At 37.1% G+C, this 22410-nt stretch overlaps 1 protein-coding gene across 1 annotated transcript; it reads right to left on the bottom strand.

Annotated features, from left to right (window-relative positions):
- Nucleotides 1–17441: 17441 nt before the first annotated feature.
- Nucleotides 17442–19034, bottom strand: LOC113312648. The gene has a single exon (XM_026561385.1). It carries the CDS (start codon nt 19032–19034, stop codon nt 17442–17444), a length of 1593 nt encoding a protein of 530 aa, XP_026417170.1.
- Nucleotides 19035–22410: the final 3376 nt, after the last annotated feature.

The following is a 22410-nucleotide window of genomic DNA, read 5'->3' as shown; positions in this document are numbered from 1 at the left end:
AATCCGTGCCTTAAAATTTTACAAATTTTATCTCGTTGGAAACGTTACAAAAAAATCTATGCAATGAGGACAAACAACGATATCAAATTTATAGCTTTTACGAAAAATTCGGAGGTATTTATCATTTTAGGCATAATTTATATATATATCCATTATGCAAACCACCACAAAGGATACATAATACTTTATGTAGCCATATTTTGGTTTATGCATCCAACTGATTTTCCGTTGCAACTAATAAATGATGTACTTTCCACGTTTCAAGAAAAGTGATACTTTCACTTTAGGCACAATTCTCGAAAATTGAATACATAGTCATTATGCAAACCACCACAAAGGATGCATAACACATAGTGCAACCATATTTTGGTTTATGAATCGACTAATTTTCCGTTTCAGAAAAAATGATACTTTCACTCCGTTTCGGAAAAAGTGATATTTTCGCCCCGTTTCGGAGAAAGTGATACTTTCGCCCTGTTTCGGGAAAAATGATACTTTCGCTTCGTTTCAGAAACGAGGCGAAAATGAATCAATTTTTCCGAAACGGACGAAAATAATCGCAGACAAACCACATTTTCATATTCTTCTTCGATCGGCCCTCCCACCGTGGTAAAGGTTGTACTAGTACTCGAATTATTCCACCGTTGATTGTGAAACAATAACTACCTATCCTTGCTACAGCGGTCCGGGATGTTTTTGGATCTAATAAACACAAGTTACACAAGGCTACTTTTGTGTCTTTACGTGGCAATGCTGACGATTTTCGAAGAGAAAAAAGATTTTAAGCAAAAGAAAATATCTCCTAACCCGAAGGAATGAGAATAAAATTCTTGATTTTTAATGTCAAGTGAGAATAAGCAGATCTCATTTTTGGACCATGATGACGATGGATTAATCTCAATAACCTTATTTTTTCCATTTGTTCTATTTTTTTCCTCTCTTTTTCAATGCCAAATCATAGAAAACGACGACAGAAAATTATTTAACTAGCAATTTATTATTTTATATACAAAATTATTGGGAAATATTTTATTGTTATTATAGACATGATTTTCCAGTGCCGACAGTTAAAATTGGCATGATTTTTCATGTCGGAAGCTACACTAAAATATCGCCCAATAATTCTATATATACCCCAGTTGCTCGTTCTTCATTTTTGGGTTTCACTAAATCGACCTGTACAAGATCCCAATAAATATCCAATGTTGTATTAGGGTTCTGGTTTAATTTTTAACACCTCAAGACCTAGGTGATAGTTTATATGTGAGTTCAGTTAGTGATATCACTATTGTAGCTTTGATTAAAAAAATTAATAATCTTATTTGGATAAGTAATAAAGGTGATAATTTGAAGAAAACTTGTGATAACTAGCATCTTTTTGGTTTTCCGATAAGATAGAACAGTGGTTTTAGAACTACACTTATGGGATTTATCCAACCTTTCATATGGGAGGAAGCCTAAGAACCATCAGACCATTTGATGGTTCTCATAACCAGCTATTTTTGGTTGTGAATGAACTGTAAATTCTTCTCCATGTAAACTTATTATCTTGAACTTTGTTAATCCTGCAAGCACTCAAGAACCTAATTCTATATATATCTTCTTCCGGACACTAAATGCTTCATCGGTGAACCCCACCCAACCAAGAAAACCCACTGTTGTTATCTGATGTGTCATTGCAAATATTATAAACTTTTTAATCATGTTAAAAAAGTGTATTGTGATTGTAATGAATTAATGGTAATTTTAAACACGAAAGGCCGTCAACAGAAGTCTAGTTTGCCTATAGGTACATTATAATGACAAAAATTAATGGGGCAATTCTAAGCATCGGAAAAATAAAAAGGAAGGGTATCATATACACCACCAACTTTTCGTTCGGCAACATGTACAGAAAAAACCTAATACCACTACAAGTAGACCAACTTAATGATCCTTGACAATATGTATATAAAGTATATATGTCCAACTCTTCTCGATCAGAAAGTGTAAACAAAGGAGTTCGTGAACCTGATTGTAAAGAAGAGTACTTGGACGATCTTGAAAATCAATATCCAAGATCAATCTAGTTGTATCAAAATATTCAGATCTGAATTCTGCCAAGTATGAAACTTTTTATCTATCTTCAAGATACGAATTCTACAATAAACAAGTCTTGTAATCGATCTTAATTATATGGACGTATCTACTAGAATTGAATATGTACTACTTGTGTATATCATATTATAAAGATAAATGATATAATGCGGAAAAGGAACAATAAAATACACAAGAAGTTTTTTAATGAGGAAACCGCAATACAGAAAAACCCTGGGACCTCATCCAGATTTGAACACCAAACTATATTAAGTCGCTACATGCACTAACCTACCATCAGACATCGGACTGGAATGTAGTTGAGACCGAACCCACACTCCAAGCGATTCAGTTACAGTCGCGCTCCTTATATCTCTTGAACCATGCAAGGTTCTACTGAATTAATTCCTATAGCTGGCGTCTTTTACATCCAAAGAGTTTCTTCAACCTAAGTGAAGACTTTTGGTACCAATCTTCCTTTAATAGATAATCCTATTTGATTTCCCTTTAGATCGAAGATCAAGGCTTGGAAATCTGTTTGCAAAAGACAAATCTAGCAAACCTCACAAATCCGGAAGACTTACACTCAGTTAGCTGAGAAGCCTGGATTCTTAACCACCTCTCAAAAACAATCGTGAACTAATCAATTAAAATTAATTTTCAAATATCTATCTTGAGGGATCACAAAGTATGAGACGAAGAGAACTTTGTGACTTTAATCTATCTTGTCTGAACGAGATTACAAGAACCTTGATAAAAATACAAATAAAAAGCAAAATCTGGATACACGAACTATCAAGGTAAAGATAGTCGTAATTGGCTTCACGAATCCCCAAGTGAAGTCTTTAAGTCACAGATTTAATTATGTTTTTCAGAGGAAACCTAGGTCAATAGAGGACGACTCTAACAATCAACTAGGACACAAAGTGTCAGGGATTGAATTTCCCAGTTGAAAAAGCATCTCTATTTATAGATATTCAAGACTAAAGGTTGCTTAGAATTCAAGCTAAGATAACTTGAGATTCAAGCAAACACTTTCTCTGTTTAGATGAAACTTTAATTAGGATTTAAATTAAGCATGCGAGAAGTTAGTCTTGAAATCATATAGAAGAATCTACACAGTGGTCCATTTACGGAACCGTGTATAATGACCGTTCTTTGAAAATATGTCTTATGGATTTTTAAGCAATATGATGTTCATTTAATCTTGATGCATATACACGAAGTGTTTTAGTGATCATAGATGTCTTAGAGGTGTTTACGAGAGTCATAGCATTGGTAAACATATTTAGGAAATAAGTCTTTCACCATCTGCTAATGTTTTACTAGAACCGTTGGTGAAACAGTTCATAAACCGTAAGGCAGTTCATGAATCCCGAGTGCAACGGTTCGTGAACCGGGTTATCCAACTGTTATACAGCTCGTGAACTCAGATGATAAAAGTTTGCGAACCGCTTTCGTCAACCGTTAACTTATCACCCAAATCATATCATCATGATTCGTGAACCGGGTTGGTGAACTGTCCCTTCTGAAATGTAAGATTTGCGAAGTGGTTCGCTAACCTTCTTGTATTCCTAAAACTCAGATGTCTAGGATTTGCGAGATGGTTCGCCAACCTACCTTGAGCCAAAATTACAGAAGTTTTGAATTTCTCTCTTTAATGTTTGAAATCTTCCTAAATGATAAAATCATTGCTTGGGGAATTTTCAAATGATCCATAAAATTAATTCTAGAACTATAAATTATTACGAACTAATATTGTTAAGGTCCTTTGAACATCCAATGCTTGAATCATATTTCGAGATGTTTAACAAGACAAGCTTGACTCAAAATTTCTTCTTTGCAATAAATCTACTAGAAGTCATACGATATAGTCTCAAATAGATAGAATGGTAAAGCTTGTTAGTAAATAGAATGGTTCAGTCTTCCCATACGTCGTTGATGAAGTTCTCCAAATGTCTTCGTCGATCTTCAGTCTTCGAGGGTGGTGTCAACATAATGCTTCAACATAATACAGAGAGTTGGACTTATGGATTTAGGTTTATGATGACATGATTTCACATGGTACAATTATAAATTATTAGATAGAAATATTCAATAAAGACTTGATAAGGTCTTTCACAAGATTGGAGTTCTCAATTTCCTAAAGCTAATCTCACTCATTTGGTTGCTTGGCTCTGATCTTTGACCTATAGCCTTGACTCTAGATCAAGGTTTCACCAAATTAGACTAGGTTTTTAAATTCCACGACACTTGGCAAAAATATCCATCATGTCTCTAGGTGACTCAAACAAAACTCTTGGAACTCTCAAAGTTCTGATGACCCTGCTAATTCTTTAGTTCATAATCTTCATTCCCTAAGATCTACTCTTCTGTAATGGAAAAAAAATGTCTTTGGCATGCCATCTAAAAAAATCTCTATTCTTTTCAAACAAATTAATAATCTAAAATCAAGTAGAGTTTTCCCTCAAATCTCTGTTTGTATTGAAGAAAAATTAATAACTTTAGAATAATCGTACAATACACAAGAAGACATTACAAAACAACAATCTAGAGATAACATGATAGAGCTAGGAGAAAAAAGTATTAAATATTGTCATACAGTCACCCTTAAAAGGAGAAAATGCAACTCTATTGAATGCATAAATACCCCTCAAGGAGAAGTTACACGAGATAAGAAAGTGATTAGTAATATTCTTACATATTACTAATCACTTATATATTTTAAAAAATCTTTTCTTTATTGAGTTGGTAGATGTGTCCCATCAACAAGGTATATTTGGTTACGTCAATCCTTGCATCTATGAAGAGGAAAATAACTCCATCCTTAGGATCCCAACTAAGGAAGAAATTCTAGATGTTCTTAAAAACATGAAACCCAATAAATCTCCAGATCCAGATGGGTTTCCTGCTGGTTTTTTAAAACATAATTGGGATACAGTATGACCTCAGGCCACTATAATTATCCAAAAAAAATTCTCAACAAAATCAATGCACCCTAACATAAACAATAGAAAACTCATTTTAATCGCCAAATCCAAATACCCAAAAGACCCTAATCAGTTTAGGCCAACTGGACTATGCAACACAACTGATATGTCAATTTTGTAAAAAAAACAACAACATAGAATTAGACCCCTTTTGGACAAAATAATCTCACCTTTTCAAGTTTTTTTCTCTCCTTTAGAAAAATTTCTAATAACATCATTGTTTCCCATGAGATAATTCATTCTTTCAAAAAGAAAAAAAAACAAAAACTGGAGGAGAGGACTAGGAATTAAAATAGTCCAAAGATTTCGACAAAGTTAATTGGCAATTTCTCTTAAATGCGCTTAAGGCCTTTGGTTTCAACTATCACTCATGTAGTCTAGTGGAACATTGTATTTCCACGTCTTTTATATCTGTCCTTTTAAATGGAATCCCAGGGGATCATCGGTTTAATCCATCAAGAGTTCTGAGACAAGGAGACCCTCTACATCCTAATCTTTTTATAATTTGTATGGAAATTTTTTGTAGACAACTTACTCATGAAAATAACAAAATCATTTATGGTGTTAAAATCTCTCAAAAGAGTAGTCCAACATCTCATTTCTTTTTTTTGGATGATGACCGCCTTCTTTCTGTTAAAGCTGATCTAACTGAATATAAAAACATTCTAAATATTATTGAGAAATTTAGTAAACCTTCAGGAAAACTAATAAACTTTGATAAGTCTGGAAATTTTTTGAGAAAAAAGTTCATCCTAAACATAAGAAAATGATGTCTAAGCTCTCCAAAATCAAAAAATTTGTCTTAAAAGATTGTTGTCTAGGATCTCATCTCTTCGTATGTAAAGCTAAGATTAAAACATTTGATGTAATAGTTGAAAAAATGAAAAATAAAGCCCAAGAATGGAAAGGAAAAGTGCTTCCACAGACTTGTTGTAAATAAGTCAGGCCTTTTTAGTATACCTACTTTCTAGATGGGTTATTTTTCTTTACCTAAGAAAATGACCCACAATATCAATACTATACAAAGAGATTTTTGGTAGGGGCAGAAGGAAACTCTAGAGGTTTCTATCCAAAAACTTGGTCCAAGCTCTGTAAACCGATGAAAAAAAGAGGCTTGGGATTTCTATGCTTATAAAGCAAATTATGTTGTGCCAAAAATGGCTTAGAGACTCATGGAAGAAAATTTGGATGCTCTCTGGGAAAAAAATTAAAAAAAAAAAAACTTTAAAACTAAATCAGTATTAGGGGTTAAACCTTTTAGAAATAGTTCCTAGAGATGGAGATGCATTTGTAAGCGTCAGACTCTCATTGACCAGAATATTATTTGGGAGTTGAAGATGGGAGAGATATGGGAGGATAACTGGATACCTTACCTAATATGCAATTTAGTTTCTTTTCGTAATACTAATAATAATAACCATTTAAAACTTGTGGAGGATCTTATTGACCCAATTACTTAGAAGTGGAAAATTTCTATTATCAACTATGTGTTCCCAAATCTTATTACTAAAGAAAATCCTTACGTAAACCTGTTTTACTGATAGAAACAATGGTTTAAAAAGGATTACTTAAGACGGCTACTTACACAATCGGTTAAATCTATGTATGATAAGATGAATGAAGTCAATTTAAATGTAAATAACTTGAAGATGCATGATCAATTTTGGAAAAATCTGTGGATACTTGGAGTTTCTCAAAAAATCAAATGATTTATGTGGAAGTGTTTACAAAATGTTCTTACAATGCTAAGATGTTTGGTATCATTAAAGATATATATTTTGCAATTGTTCTTTTGGACGTGAGGAGCCTAAAATTATTGAATATTTGTTCTTTCATTGTACACTTGCTAAGTTTGTTTTGGTTGTTCAACTCATCCTGTTCGATTCACCTACAACACACCAGATAAATTTCTAGAAATTTGTAAGATCTGGATACAACAACCTATAGAAATAGTGCTGACCAAAATGTGGTATATTGGAAAAGAAAGAAGTATAAAGTTTTTCAAGGAAACATGATAACCCAATACAGGTGGCTCGAGCTATTCAAAGATACTTTCATTTATGGTCTAAAAATGAAATATTTCCAAAGAAGAGAACTTCTAAACCTAGGAAAAAATCCGAACGATGGATGCAACCCGAGATTATGAAATATAAGATCCATATTGAAGTTGCTTGGATTTCTAAGTTAGAACCATATGTCTTTGCACTAATTTTGAGAGATGATGTGGGAAATTTTGAAGCAGCAACAGCAGGAGCATTATCAGCAACATATCCATAAAAAAACAGAAGCTTTTGGAGTCTGTAGGCTTCACAGTGGGCTTAAGAAACTAACGTATGCAATTTCTCAATCGGATGATGCTGTAATATTTTGTTTCAATATCTTAATGGAATTAATTATCGTATTTCTTGGATGAGTAGAGCTATTATGGAGGAGGCGAAGAAGATAGTAGAATCTTGTTTAACTTTTCAAGGATTTAATTTTGTTAACAAAACAACAAATTCAGTAGCAAATAAACTGGCTAAAGAAGCAACACTTTTCTCTTGCATCGTGAATTGGGACAATGTTCCACCCTCATGTATTTATTATTACTTATCAGTAGCCTGATAAATCTAATACCATACCTACTAACTTGATATTAGATGACTCTACTAACTTTATGCATGTGGTTACTAACACCCAAAGTTAGTTTTTATAAAATTCCTAATTTACAAAAAAAAAAAAAAAAAAAAAAAAAAAACAAGAAGAAGATGTTCAGCTTTCGCTAAAATAAGTTGCGTAGACATGCTTATTCCAAATAATCCAACCTTAGTTTTCCATACGGTCAAACCCATCCTTTGATTATTACACATATTAGCCCAGTTTCCAAAAATCAACTTCTCTACTGAAAATTAATCGATAATTATAAATTTTACAATTTCGAGTGTCAAAAAAAAAACTTAGAAAGCTTTATATGTTTTAATTTGAAGCAATCAGATGTGATCTAGCCACATGGGGCAGATCCAGCTTAGAGCATGGGTGTGCAGTTGCACATAGTCCAGCTGTCTCCAAGCCAAATAATAGCAATTTTGTCTATTTTTGGTTTTCAATGCTCATTTTGCACCCCTAGCATGAGTAGAAGTTTTTTGTATACCCCTTTGTTTAAAATTTGACTCTGTCCTCGTCTACATTGCTTAAAAATGCACCAGTCTGTCATATAGAAGATGCTTTTACGCCAATCATCCGTTAAATTAACGCACTAATGTTGGAGAACAATCATATTAAGTATGTACTAATCACAATTTATTTAGTCGAACAATGTGTTAATGTGAATAAGGTCGGCTCAATATGAATTCAGTTTACACAAAACTTGATACGTAGTAGAAATTATGTAATCATACGATTCATACGGTACCAAAAACAGGATATTAGTATATCACTCGGATATTACGATTCTAAATGTGTATATAAAAATATAATATTTGTATAAATTTCTGTTAGACCAAAATTAATTTGATGTGTTGTAACGACAGGGAGCACAACACCAACACCGTATATAAGGACACACAAAATTCAACGCATAATTGGGTTATTTTATCATCCTCTCAACCGCTTGAATATATGCCCACTTAACTAAGGCTTATGTTCACACGCAAACAAAGCGGCCTTAATAGTTCGGCGTAATCATAGAACATAAGAACTGTAACAATTGATGTTTGAGACTAACTTTACTATTTCACACATCCAAAATCCTTTTTTTTTTTGATAAATCTCATAATATTTCATTCATGATAAAATTAGAGATTACATGGACTGCAAGAACATCGTGATCGAAGAGCGAAGTACAATTAAAAGGTACTTGTTAGAGCATAGCTCAGTTGAACCCACCAAGCGTTGGTATGTCAAGGTTAGTTGTCATATTTTAGTATCAAAACTTAGCTAGAGTCGCCTGATTAATTACTAAAGTCAACTTCTGAAAAACTGGGGGTCTAACAACCACACCCAATATTTCGTTTAAGCAATCTGTATGGACTAACTCCAATATATTTCCAAGAGAATCAACTAGACAGTCAGACTCAATCAAGGAAAATACATCCAAGAGTTATATCTCAATTTATCAAATCAATTTGCAATCGAACAGATAGAAACCTGTGAGTCGGATTAATATGAGAAATAACTTGGATGGTACCAAAAACCAATACCCAAGAGTCAATCAATTTATATAAACAACCAAAGGTTGGATTATCTAATTGATTGAACTACGCACAACCTGTGATATTTCAATTATATAAAAATATAATGTGTAAAAGAAATAACACAGACACCGGAAATTTTGTTAACGAGGAAACCGCAAATGTAGAAAACCCCGGGACCTAGTCCAGATTTGAACACCACACTGTATTAAGCCGCAACAGACTCTAGCCTACTACCAATTAACTTTGGACTGGAATGTAGTTGATCCCTCTCACACTGATTAAGGTACAGTTGTGTTCCTTATGCCTCTTGAACCGTGCTGGATTCTGCGCACTTGATTCTCTTAGCTGATCTCACCCACAACTAAGAGTTGCTACGACCCAAAGCCCGTCTCACACAGAAAAGTCTATTAAATAGATAAATCTGTCTCCCACAGAAATACCTATGAGTTTTTGTTCCTTCTTTTGATAAATCAAGGTGAACAAGAACCAATTGATAAACCGGATTTATATTCCCCAAGAACAGCCTAGTAATATCAATCAGCTCACAATAATCTTAATCGTATAGAAGCGAAACAAGATATTGTGGAATCACAAACGATGAGACGAAGATGTTTGTGACTACTTTTTATCTTACCTATCGGAGATTAAATCTCGAGCAAATCTTAGAGAAGATAGTACTCAACATGATAGAACAAAGTACGATCAGAACACGCAACCAAAGAGAAAATAGTTGGGTCTGTCTTCAGAATCCCAATGAAGTCTTCAAGTCTTTAACCTATAATGGTTTTAGGAAAAATATAGGTTAAAGGAGAATCGACTCTAGTCGCAACTAGTATCACACATGAGGTGTGGGATTAGGTTTCCCAGTTTCTAGGGTTGTCTCTTATATAGTTTTCAAATCGGGGTTTGCAATCAATGCTACCTTGGTAACAAAGCATTTAATATTCACAGTCAGATGAAAACCTGATTAGAGTCAAGCTAATATCTTTCAACCGTTAGATCGAACTTAGCTTGTTATACACAAATGAAATGTGACTTCATTTAGGTATGAGTAACCGTACCTAAACATGTGCACATAGTTGGCTCAACAATAGTTAACTGAAGTTAGTCATATGAACACTTTCATATCAACCGTTCATCTTAATCACAACTAGTTCAAATAACTCAAATGAAACTAGTTATAGAGATGTTCAATTATTTATAGTCTCATAGAAGTATACAAGATAAAATTGAAGCAAAATCGATTTTGATTCACTTGAATCAATTCATGAACATTATAGCCACGGTTCGCAAAATATTGCATTCCTTAATATATAAATATATTTGTTAATGAACAAACCGATTTTAGAACTTAACCCACTCAAGTATGCAAACGGGTACGCATACTTAGAGTTCTGGACTTGGTCTGGGTTCGCCAGTATGCGAACGGGTACGCATACTGTCGTACGTGACCAAACTCAGTTGAATTCCGGGACTTGAACTTCTCAACCGGTACGCATACGGGTATGCATACTAAGTTCTCGGACTTTAACTATCAAACAAGTACACATACGGGTATGCATACTATGGTTCTCGGACTTTGAATAACTTACAACAGTTAGCATACAAGTACGCATACTTTACTATATTCAATCAATAGTTGATCGAGCTAAACTCTATTTTAATCATTGAAACATTCTTGGAAGACTAGAATAGCTGTCTCACACAAACTATTAGCTTCAAAGCAATTTTCAAGTGATCAATAGATCAATACAAAACATTTCGATTCTACATCAAATTATTGTCTCACATAAATCATGTAAGATGTTACCAGACGATTTTCACATGATCATCTTTTGACTTTCGTCAAAAATAAAGATGAACTTGGTTAAAGCAAAATCTTATCAACACATATTTCGAGAAATACGTAAGAATCTCAAATGTGTATAATATAAAGTCTATATTGTTATACGACTTTTGTCTTAATAGGAGATAGAATAGAAATAGACTTCCGAGTGATAGATGAGTTCAAGTCTTCCACATACCTTTTGCTGATGAAGTTCCACAAGCTCTGCTTAGTAGTTCTTCGTCTTCAATCGATGAACGTCGTGAAGTCTAATGCTCAACTACACATTCTATCCTAATCCGAGACATAGCTATAAGTAGACTAGAAATCAAGACTTATATTTTTGGCAACTAAACTTGACAACAATATTGAGATAACAACTCTTGGGAGTTCGACCGAGCAGTGCTCTAACAATCTCCCCCTTTGTCAATTTTAGTGACAAAACTATCAATACATATGAATTACAAAATAGATAAACTTTGTAGCTTCTCATCTAAATGCTTGATTTCCTTGGTTCTTCAACATTACTTGAAATCTGCGTCACTTCCAAGTACTTCAGTGATTCTGAACGTGTTCAACTCAGCATCATAGTTGTTGAAGATCCGTAGATGATAATATTTTTCAATGATGTTGTAGTAAGATGATTCATTCACTCAGATTTGTTGAGAATTTGTTTTAAGACTTAATAAAGAAAATAAGGAGAAATATATATACACAATTTGTCACAAGATGAAGAGACGCTGAGACGCGGGATTCCACTACTTTTCATATTGTTATGATTCAGTCATTAACTCTAGACAATATAGCTCAAACAAAAGAAGTTGTGACCCTAGTTCTTTGCCAAAAATAGATTTCGTAAAATATTATTTATAAGTTAAAAGCATGACGCATCTAAAGTACTTAGAACTAAGCATGCGACATCTAACAAAATAACAAATAATTAATAGAAATCATAAAGCAATTAAATCTATGCAAAAAGTCAATAAAAGAATTAATTCATTTACCACAATCATGAAAAGTTGCTTCCTCCGTTGTTCTAGTATTGGGGTTTAGCTTCTCATGATAAATACACACTCAAAAATATAATTTATAGCTCAAATGGTGTTTTTATTAAAGAAAACTAATAATACAATGAATCTGCAATGATGTCTCTCTATTTTCTTCCCCAGACTCTCGATGTCCCCTCTCTGGCTCCCAGGAATCATTTATATACCCAACAGTCAAGAAATATTTGGAATAAATGCTCATAATCTCCTCAGTAATGACATTAAACTCGAGAATATTTTCTTTATTCTCACGCGATTCTGAGTTGGCAAAGAAATCTCTTTTAATCAATATAATATAATCCAGAGAATAAAATCTTCTAGTTTTAGTCAAGTATCTCCCATAATAAACACAACATATACGTACTTCCCATTCTTGTTTTGTCGACAATAAATGGAGATTTTCCTTTTTATCTGAATCTGAATATGTTACCCTTCCTGTTTTAGTCAAACAGGGTAATGCCAACTCATTCCCATGCAAAACTCTACAAATCAGCACGTATCTTCATGAACAAAACCTTGAAAATATCTTCACAACTGTTTTCTTCAAACCAAGAATATATCCTTCATTTTACGAATCAAAGGCAATTATTGCCCCTGTTTTACTGTTACAGCTCATCACCAACCAATTCGTGCCACAAATCTCCAAAAAAAAGTCTCATAAAATTATAACCAAAAATACGTTGTTGAAGCCAAAACATTCCCGCCAAATTCTGTTTATTCCGTGGAGAAGAAGATGGTTCTCCCCCTAACAGAAATGGGGTGCGAATATCCATGGGGTGTGCATAGTACATAGGGTGCCCCTTAACCAACATTGAAAGTTCGAATAACACGTGTCCTCCGGGGTGCAAAAACCACTTTTCGAGCAACTTTTTCCACATAAGTGTTTATTGGCCAAAAATACCTACAAGGACATAAAATACCATAATTAATACATAATCGAGCACTAACAGTACAGAACATTGAGAACAAAATAGACACAAAAATGCGTCTATCAAATACCCCCAAACTTATTATTTGCTAGTCCTCGAGCAAAACTAAAAAATAAAACCGAGTTAATCTCAGGTGGGTTTATCAGAGGTGTACCCACAAAAACCATGACTTCTAATTGGTCACAAGTATCCAAAGAGCTAAGAGGACATACATATTCTCAACCTATCTCCAAGTAACTAGAATGCCAGGGAAATTAAAGGTGTCAGCTCTAAAGCTGACTGAAGAAAAGGGGAGACATATCCGCAATACTGCTAGATAAAGAGATATCTGCTACACAGCTAGATAAACATTGTACGATGCGTCCGCTGCTTTACAGCTGGATAAGATTAAGATAGAGATAAAGATGAGAGGGACATTTGCTACACAGCTGGACTAATTACGTGTGATGAGTTAAACCAGTGCTAGAAAGATCTTGTGCCAGATTGAAAGCGGACTAACAAAGCAACCAAAATGCATCTTTCTTCGACTCTCTCATAGTGCTCAGTAGAAAAAACGTCTTCTTCGGTCTTCAAATGTTGATGATAAACTCTCGAACCTCATAGAACCTTGACAATTAACTCTTCTCTTCGATTTCTTGCTTGACTTATAAATTTCTACTTCCCTATGGCCTTATTGAACAAAAAGAACGTAATGACTTTAAAACTTGGATTTTTTTTTAATTTTTTTTTTCGTTTTTCATTTTTCATTTTTTTTTCATTTTTTTTTTTGAAAACAAAAAATTACAAGACAAAAATTTACATGGCCATGAGAGAAGGACTTTAGAACTTGGATCTTCGCAACTTGTGATGTCTTGGTATCATGAATTCCAACAACTTATATCATTTGCTCTTATAACTTCAACTTTGATTTTTTGAATTATTCTTTTCTATTGTTGCTTCTAAACCTAAACGTCTTCAACTTTCTTCATAGATTTTGATGTCGCTCTGCTTGTTGATGATGATAAGTTTCTAATGAGAGAGAGTCGAATCCAGTAACTAAGACTACATTGTGAGGTTGCTTTGTCTTTCTCGCATTTCCTGACCTACTTGCCTTTCCATCATGTATGGTTAGGTCCATCACGGTTACCCTATAAAAGGAACAAGTTCTCTTTTCGGTGAGAAAAAGTATGTAAACTTAGCTAACCAGATACCATGTGACGCTAGAAGTTTCAAAAGTGCAACTAAAAAGTTTCTCCCATACCCCCAAACTTAAATCTAACATTGTCCTCAATGTTCTAAAGATAAAATTAAAATCATATGAACAAGGAGAAACTGTTACCATTTGAAGCAAAAGAGTTAAGGAAAGATATTACCGTGTTGCATGAGATTGGGTTACCTCCCAAGAAGTGCTAAGTTTAAAGTCTTCAGCCAGACATCGGAAGGAATTAGTCACCTCATAGAATCATATAGAAGTAGCCGGAATAATTGTGGGTCATCTGGATCAAAAATTGCTAACCACAAGAAGAGGAAACTGCAACAGACCAAGAAGATACCGAACATACCCTTATTTAACTTTTTGTTTAAGACAACCATCTCTAGTTGTGGCTCTATAAAAGGGTCTAAATAAAATGTTTTCATAGGGTGGACTTCCTCAAAAGAAGGACTCTTAAGATCAGGTTGTAGAGTCTGGAAATACTCAAGTAGGAACTTAGAAGCACATAACAATAACCTGAACAACTGCGGATCCTTAAAGTAAATTAGACTTGACTCACAAAACTGACCACAATGAAAGAGTTGGTCTTCCTTAAGAAAATGTGTCGACTCTAACATCCTAAAGTAATTAGGTTTAGTCTCAAAACTTAATAACCGACACATCTGAAAATCATATGTTCCCACAATTGATTGAAAAGTTTTTGGTGGGAAAACAAAGTCAATCTTGGTATCATAGCCTGGGTTAACCACATCAACCAGAGGATGGGTTTCTAACGACTGAGCTTCTTCCTGGACATCATTAGGTTCGGGAAAACATGTATGAAGATAATCTTGTAAGATGGTTGAGGCATAAACGTCAAGTCCTACAGGAGGGTACTTTCTAAGAGTTAAAGCACACGGAGAATGATAATCACCTCCAAACTTAGAGTTTTCAGTGTCTCTAGGAAGACTAGTCACAACTTCCCTAATTTCTAGGTCATCAGATTCCTGAAAATGGGCAATTGATTCTTCTGAGTCAGGTTCATCCTCACTCATCTCTACGAGTTCATCTTCTTCGTCTAAGACTATTGTTTCTAAATTGCTAGACTCTAAAACATTATTCTCAGAATAAACTCGTTCCTCTAAATCATTATCGGCTTTGTAAACAGGAAATACTACATCGTCTAACGACTGAGCTTCTTTCTGGACATCATTAGGTTCGGGAAATAATATTTGTAAGTTAAAAGCATGACGCATCTAAAGTACTTAGAACTAAGCATGCGGCATCTAAAAAAATAACAAATAATTAATAGAAATCATAAAGCAATTAAATCTATGCAAAAAGTCAATAAAAGAATTAATTCATTTACCACAATCATGAAAAGTTGCTTCCTCCGTTGTCCCAGTGTTGGGGTTTAGCTTCTCATGATAAATACACACTCAAAAATATAATTTATAGCTCAAATGGTGTTTCTATTAAAGAAAACTAATAATACAATGAATCTGCAACGCTGTCTCTCTATTTTCTTCCCCAGACTCTCGATGTCCCCTCTCTGGCTCCCAGGAATCATTTATATACCCAACAGTCAAGAAATATTTTGAATAAATGCTCATAATCTCCTCAGTAATGACATTAAACTCGAGAATATTTTCTTTATTCTCACGCGATTCTGAGTTGGCAAAGAAATCTCTTTTAATCAATATAATATAATCAAGAGAATAAAATCTTCTTATTTTAGCCAGTCGACTGTAAGTCACCTCGGCACTTCCACACTTTCTTTGCCCCGAGTACGAATGACCATTCGAGTGTAAGTCACCTCAGAACTTTCTCACTGGATTTTCCACGAGTACGAATAACCATTCGAGTGTAAGTCACCTCGGCACTTCCTCACTGTCTTTGCCCCGAGTACGAATGACCATTGGTCGCTCATGTCATATTTCCTACCCCTCGCGGTTTTAAAGAAATGAATGACAAGTATGTTTACCTGTTTCCCTAGAACCCCTCATGGGTAATAGAGTTTCAGATGTTGAGTGTTCCACGGTTTTAACTCGGGTTTTCCGTATGGTTTGAGTAATCGATAAGCTCCCTCCCCAGGTTTAGACACGATTGTGTATGGTCCTCCCCACCTTGCCACTAGTTTACCGCCCTTTTTGTCACGTTCCCAATCGTCTAGATATTTCAACACTAACTGCCCCGGTTGAAACTCTCTTGGTCGAACTCGTTTGTTGTATTCTCGTTGCAATCTCTTTTGGTAATTCTCCATTTTTTGCAACGCCATCTCCCTTGTTTCCTCCAAGTCATCGAGCTTGTCCAATATTAGATCTGCCGATATGTTTCGCCTCCAGGCTTCAGTTCTTGTGGTGGGTATCATTGCTTCAGTTGGTAGTATCGCTTCTGTTCCATAGGTCATCATGAAAGGTGATAGCCATGTTGCTTCCCTTCGAGTGGTTCGATAGGCCCATAAAACATTGTAGAGTTCTTCGCACCAATTACCGTATTCTCTATCTAATTTTTTATTCATATTGTCGGCGATAATTTTGTTTGTGATCTCGGCCTGCCCATTAATTTGAGGGTATATGGGGGTAGCCTTGCTTTTTATGATGTTGTAGGTGTTAAATAGTAGGTCGATGTTTTCTCCCTGGAGTTGTTTTCCATTATCCGAGACGATGGCCGTCGGTACTCCGAAACGACATATGATGTGCTCCCAAATGAACTTGAAGACGTCCTTGTCACGGATATGTCTCAGTGGTGCCGCATCCACCCATTTAGTGAAGTAATACGTCGCTACTATTAAGTATTTTCTCTGTCCCGATCCCACATGTAATGGTCCCACGATATCAATCCCCCACTTTGCGAAGGTCCAGGGGCTTACTACCGAGTTTAGAGTTACTGAAGGTGCATATATCTTCTTTAACTCCTTCTCGACGGCTGTGTGTAATTCTGGTGCGACTCGCCTCATCTTTTGTCGGGCTGGTTTGAAGCTTGAGTCGATCTTTAAATGGTGACAGCATACCTCCGGATCTATGCCCTCCATATCGTGCATGTTCCATGCGAACGCGTCCATGTTTTACTTTAGCACCGCCACGAGCTGGTTTACTTGTTCGTCTGATAGTAAGGACCCGATCCTTACTATCCTTGGTTCTTCTACAGTTCCTAAATTAATCTCCTGAGTAGGCTCCACGTCCGAGAAGTTTGGTTTTGATTCCTTCATCGGCGTCGTCTCCTTTAATTACTATGAAGGCTCGTTTCCTTGTGTTTCGTATGTCATGACCGCCTGCGAAATAAATCTTTCCAGTTCCTCTGCGGCTTTGGTTTCTTTAGCCTTGTTCTTATCTCCCCTTTGTCTTGCTCGCCGCTCCTCATTTATCTGGGCATCGACCTGCATGCATTGTCGGGCTGACTTTGAATCTCCTACGACCTCATCTATCCCCTTGTACATTGGGAATCGTAGCCTCTGATGATAAGCCAATGCCACTCCTTTGATTCCCACGATCCACGGTCTCCCGATAATAGCTTCATAGGGCGAGGCGACATCGACCACACAGAATGTAGTTAATGTATCTAGGTAACCACCCCCGTCCGATACCCTTAGGGTTACTTCGCCCTTTGGGATGGTCACGGTCCCATTAAAACCGTAGATACGATATGTCGATGGGACGAGTATATCATCTGACAACTCCATCCTCTTGAACGTGTCGTAGAAGAGTACTTCGACTGAGCTCCCATTATCCACTAGTATCCTTCTTACCCCCCATTCCTCAATCAGCAGGGTGATAACCAAGGGATCACTGTGAGCTTGGTCGTTCATTGGGACATTCTGAGCCGAAAAAAAGATGGGTCGCAGCATCCAGGGTTCCATCGGCAAAGCTTTTGCTACACTGAAAATTTCCTTCCCATTATGATCCCTCTTGCGGATTCTAGACATGATTCCAGGATTCAGATTGTACGCTTGAGTGTCCGAATGCGAAATCGTGTTGACAAACTGCATGGATCTGTCGATACTGACCTGGTGGACGGGTGCATCGGGCGATGCGGTCGTCTGGGCCGGGTGTTGGACGAACTGTCTCAGGTAACCGTCTCGAATAAGATGTTGCACGATGTCTTTTACTTCTCGAAAGTTATTTGTAGAGTGACCTCTATATTTATGATAATGGCAATACTCTGGGTGATCCTTGGTCTCCTCGAACTGTATCCCTCTTGAAGCTAGGTATATGATGTCACTCCTTTTCTCGACCTCTTTGAAGATTTCCTCTAGTGGAGCATTCAAAGGGGTGTAGGTTCTCGCCTCGTGCCTCAGCCTCTTTCCTTTAGCTACCCATTCCTTCTTCTCATTTCCTCGCGTAGGTGGGCTCGGTCTCTTCTCGGGACGATGTTGAACATCGTCCGATGTCGACTCGGGCGCCGCACTAGCCTCTTGCACTCCTCTATCCCTTGATTCTTCCTGAATTTCTTCTAGGGCGATGAAATGTTCTTGCATTTTCCTCATTTCCTTCAATGTTTGTGGCTTTTCAGTGAACATGGCTATCCAGATGGGATCTGACCTCCCTAGTGCGTTTTCGAACCCGAATATCTGCTGGTCGACTGGTACCTTCCCAATTTCTGTACACAAATTTCTCCATCGATCGGTCAATAATCTGAGAGGCTTCCTAAACCGTCGAGCCAAGGTGAATAACCTGTTGACCCTGGGACGAGGTCTGATGTTGTGCATGTACGTTTCAAGAAAGGCTTCGACTAGAGTCTCGTAACTGTCAATTGTTCCTGGTGAGAGGTTGTAGAACCATTTCCTTGCCTCGCCTTCCAGGATTTCCGGGAAGAACTTACACATTACCACCTCATGGTTTTTCCATTGAATTAGGGACATATTGTACATGTTCAAATGCTCAACTACGTCTCCCGTGTCGTCGAACCTGGAGGGGAAGGTGAGGAGCGTGCACTTAGGTGGGAAGTCCCTTAGTTCTAGTTCTTGGGTGATAGGGGTCCTCTCGGCCTCGCTTATGAACTCAACTAGCTTATCTTCTTCTTCGGTTCCTGACAGCTTCCTTATCTTTTCTTCTAACTCTCTTAGCTTGGCTTCAGTCGCATTGTCGGACCTTGTGTTCCTCTGCTGATTATTCCTCTCGTACCTCTCGTCATATGTTGATGAATCCTCGGGTGGACCGTATCCTTTGATAAGTGGTGTCGGGGGTGGTCTTGATTGACCGGAATTTCTCGGTCCTACCGCTGGTGCTACTCGCCCGGCTCGGCCTTAGTGACCCGATATCCCTCGGTCGGAAGACCCTCTCGACCTCGACCTCAAGTTCCGTAGCTGATAGTTCTCAAACTCTAAAGCTAGGTTCCTCTGCTGAAGATCCCTTAAAGCCGCCTCTTGCCTTCTTTGACTTTCTAGAATTACAAGTAGCGTTGGATCCGTACTATCATGTCTAGAGTGACCATTTGGATGGCCTAAATGAGCAGGGGGTGGCGCCGTCATCATTGGTAGGGGAGGTGGTACTGTAGGGGGTATCTGGGTCGATGTTGTTGGATCGACTCCGATAGTTGTTTCTCGTCCTAAATGTACTCTCCTAAGTCGTTCTTGCTCCCGTCTGAGTGCTTCTTGATACTCAATTTGTCGTCTGGTGTTTCGTCTCTGGGCATGCAGGATTAGCGCCTCCTCATCATCTTCTGTGTATGATGCGGTGAGTCCATCTATTTGATCATCCCTCCTCTGATTTGAGACGATTCGCTCCAGAGGCGAGGGGTCATCGCCTCGTCCCAGATCGATTTCTTCATCCACAGTCGGCATACCCCTTACAGCTGCTCGTGATTCCTCAGGTGGTGGATGCCTATCACTTCCATGCCTTGGCCCCGTTACTCCTCCTTGCATGATACTGCCGGTGATCGTGTGGTTCCTCAGAGTTCTTCCCATCCCTGACGTGCTAGCCATCGGACACAGTATGTTGTAAGTCCGAGAGTCGTTCCTACCTACGTCAGCAGAAACAGACAACACCTTACTTTGACCTGTTTTTGAAAAGTTTCTCTAGTACGTACGGTTTTAAAGAAAAAAGGTGACTGACACCAAAACTAAGTTTCAAAAGTACGATTCCCTCTACTCTATCATGCTGACCTCGCCAGTCTACCCTGTTTTGACTCTAAGTGTTTCTTTTAGACGGGTATCATGTTACGTCGCTTTCAAGGTTGCACGACGTCGCTTTCAGTACCACGACTGTGCATTAACTACAATTTGTCCTACATTCCCTAGACTCCAAATCATTAACACCTAGTTCTTTGTGAGTAAAAGGTCCAAATTCGTACTTTTATGAGGTCAGCACGCCATGGAAAAAACTGGACCAAGACTTATGTACTCCCTTGGAACTACAAAGGGATGTCTTCCCTTGATTCCTTGGATTCTTTCACCGGCGACCGATAATTTCGCCGTGCCGTTGTTTTGGCACTTCCCCAAGCCAACATGGAACCTCAAGCAACTTCAACCACACATAAAGATGTTATTTGGAAGTTTTAGAGGTATTCAGTTGTTGAACTCGTATGACGAAAACTAAGATTGAAATACGTGCGAAAACTAATACGAAAACAAAGATTGAAACATGAAAACAGACTCGCCTATGAGCATGGATAGTCGATCTGTTATCAGGATCCTTCCCTGGCCTCGACCAAACGCTACAGCATTATTTTGGAGCTCTTGAAGGATTCCCTATCAACCCGACTGCTCGGAATTGACCCAACTGAAAATACTTGCTAACGACACGACTTCAACAATGAAAACTCAACCATATAAACAAACAAAACTTAACAAAATAAACAGACCTCACCAAACAGAGTTTATCCCATAACATCAACTAACACACAAGGTGTTCTTAGGAGCTTTTGTATCGTCTCTGTTGGCACACGCAGTCAAGGTATCCGGAGAACTTAGACGTCCCCTTAGTTGGCGCCAGAATGTAGTGGCATAAAACCACACACTACATCCAATGGTAAAGAAGATGAATTAAAACTAAGTAAAGATATTCAACAAACATAGACACAAAGATATACATGGTTCGGTATGATTACCTACGTCCACGGGGTGAAAGGATGAATTTTATTATTTCTTTTCTTTGATTACAAGGTGTTCTCTCCTTATCAAAAGGTGTAACTCTCACACTCTCAAATATAGTGTCTTGTTTTTTTCCTTTCCCTCTCGACCAATCCTTGTATTTATAGGCCAAGGTCGACATACAACAGAATTACAATGTTGGTCACATTACATCAGTTTAGATGTTCCCTATCGGGCCTGTGTTGGCGCTCGCCCATCTTTCTGGTATGGCCGATAAAGTCTTGGTCTTTAATAGTTCTTCACCCGAGGTCGAGTCCTGATCGTCTGGTTGACACGATGTCGCCCTTCTTTCTTATCGTCCCATTGTTTGACCAGCTCTCTTTGTTTGACTTAGTGTTTTCTAATCGTCCGTCCGACTTGTCAGGGGATAAGGGTCACGTCTCATCCGATAACTATAGGGCCATCACATCCGACCCACGTGACACCTCGCTCTTTGCGCTATTTGGTTCTATCTTGTACTTCGCCGCTCTTTCCTCTTCGGTGTATCATAACTTAAGATCTTGCCACCTAGACCTGTGGATTATCTACACTTACACTTGTGGTTTGTAGTTTTTTGTTTGATTGGTCTAAAGCTATAACATATCTGTGATGAAATGTGCAGACTCGCGTTTACACTGACAAACCTGATAATTGTGGTCCGGTGCATATAACAATCGGGGATGGAGGCAATCGGGAAGGCCTTGCTAGCAAGTAAGCTACAAATTTATGTGCAGTGAAGAACTCCCATTGTAAGAATTGTGTTGCTAAGTTGAATATTGAAAAAGTGGGGTACCAAGATGTACCACTAACTTTTTGTTAGTCAATCTGTATGGAGTAAACTCGAATACAATTCCGAGAGTTCAACTTAATGAATCTCAATCATAAATTATATGCAGATTTTATATCTGTTTCTGTCACAATCAGAATGTAAACAGAGACAAGTCCGTCAACTTGATTATACCGGGAGAGTACTTGGACGATTCCAAAGATCAATAACCAAGAATCAATCAAGTCGTATCCAACAATTGCGATGAACTTATCTACTTGAATTTATTTTAACGTACAACCTGCGATTAATCAATTATAAATATAAACAATATAATACGGAAAAGAAATAACACAGACACCAAAA

Source organism: Papaver somniferum, chromosome 9 (assembly GCF_003573695.1).
Source record: "Papaver somniferum cultivar HN1 chromosome 9, ASM357369v1, whole genome shotgun sequence".
In the NCBI taxonomy this organism is placed as follows: domain Eukaryota; kingdom Viridiplantae; phylum Streptophyta; class Magnoliopsida; order Ranunculales; family Papaveraceae; genus Papaver; species Papaver somniferum.
Note: the sequence above shows the minus strand (reverse complement) of the source record. Positions and strands in the feature narration are given on the sequence as shown.

Excerpts from the sequence above, each read along its gene's own strand:
- LOC113312648 (XM_026561385.1), bottom strand. The coding sequence starts at position 19,034 with ATGTGTAAGTTCTTCCCGGAAATCCTGGAAGGCGAGGCAAGGAAATGG.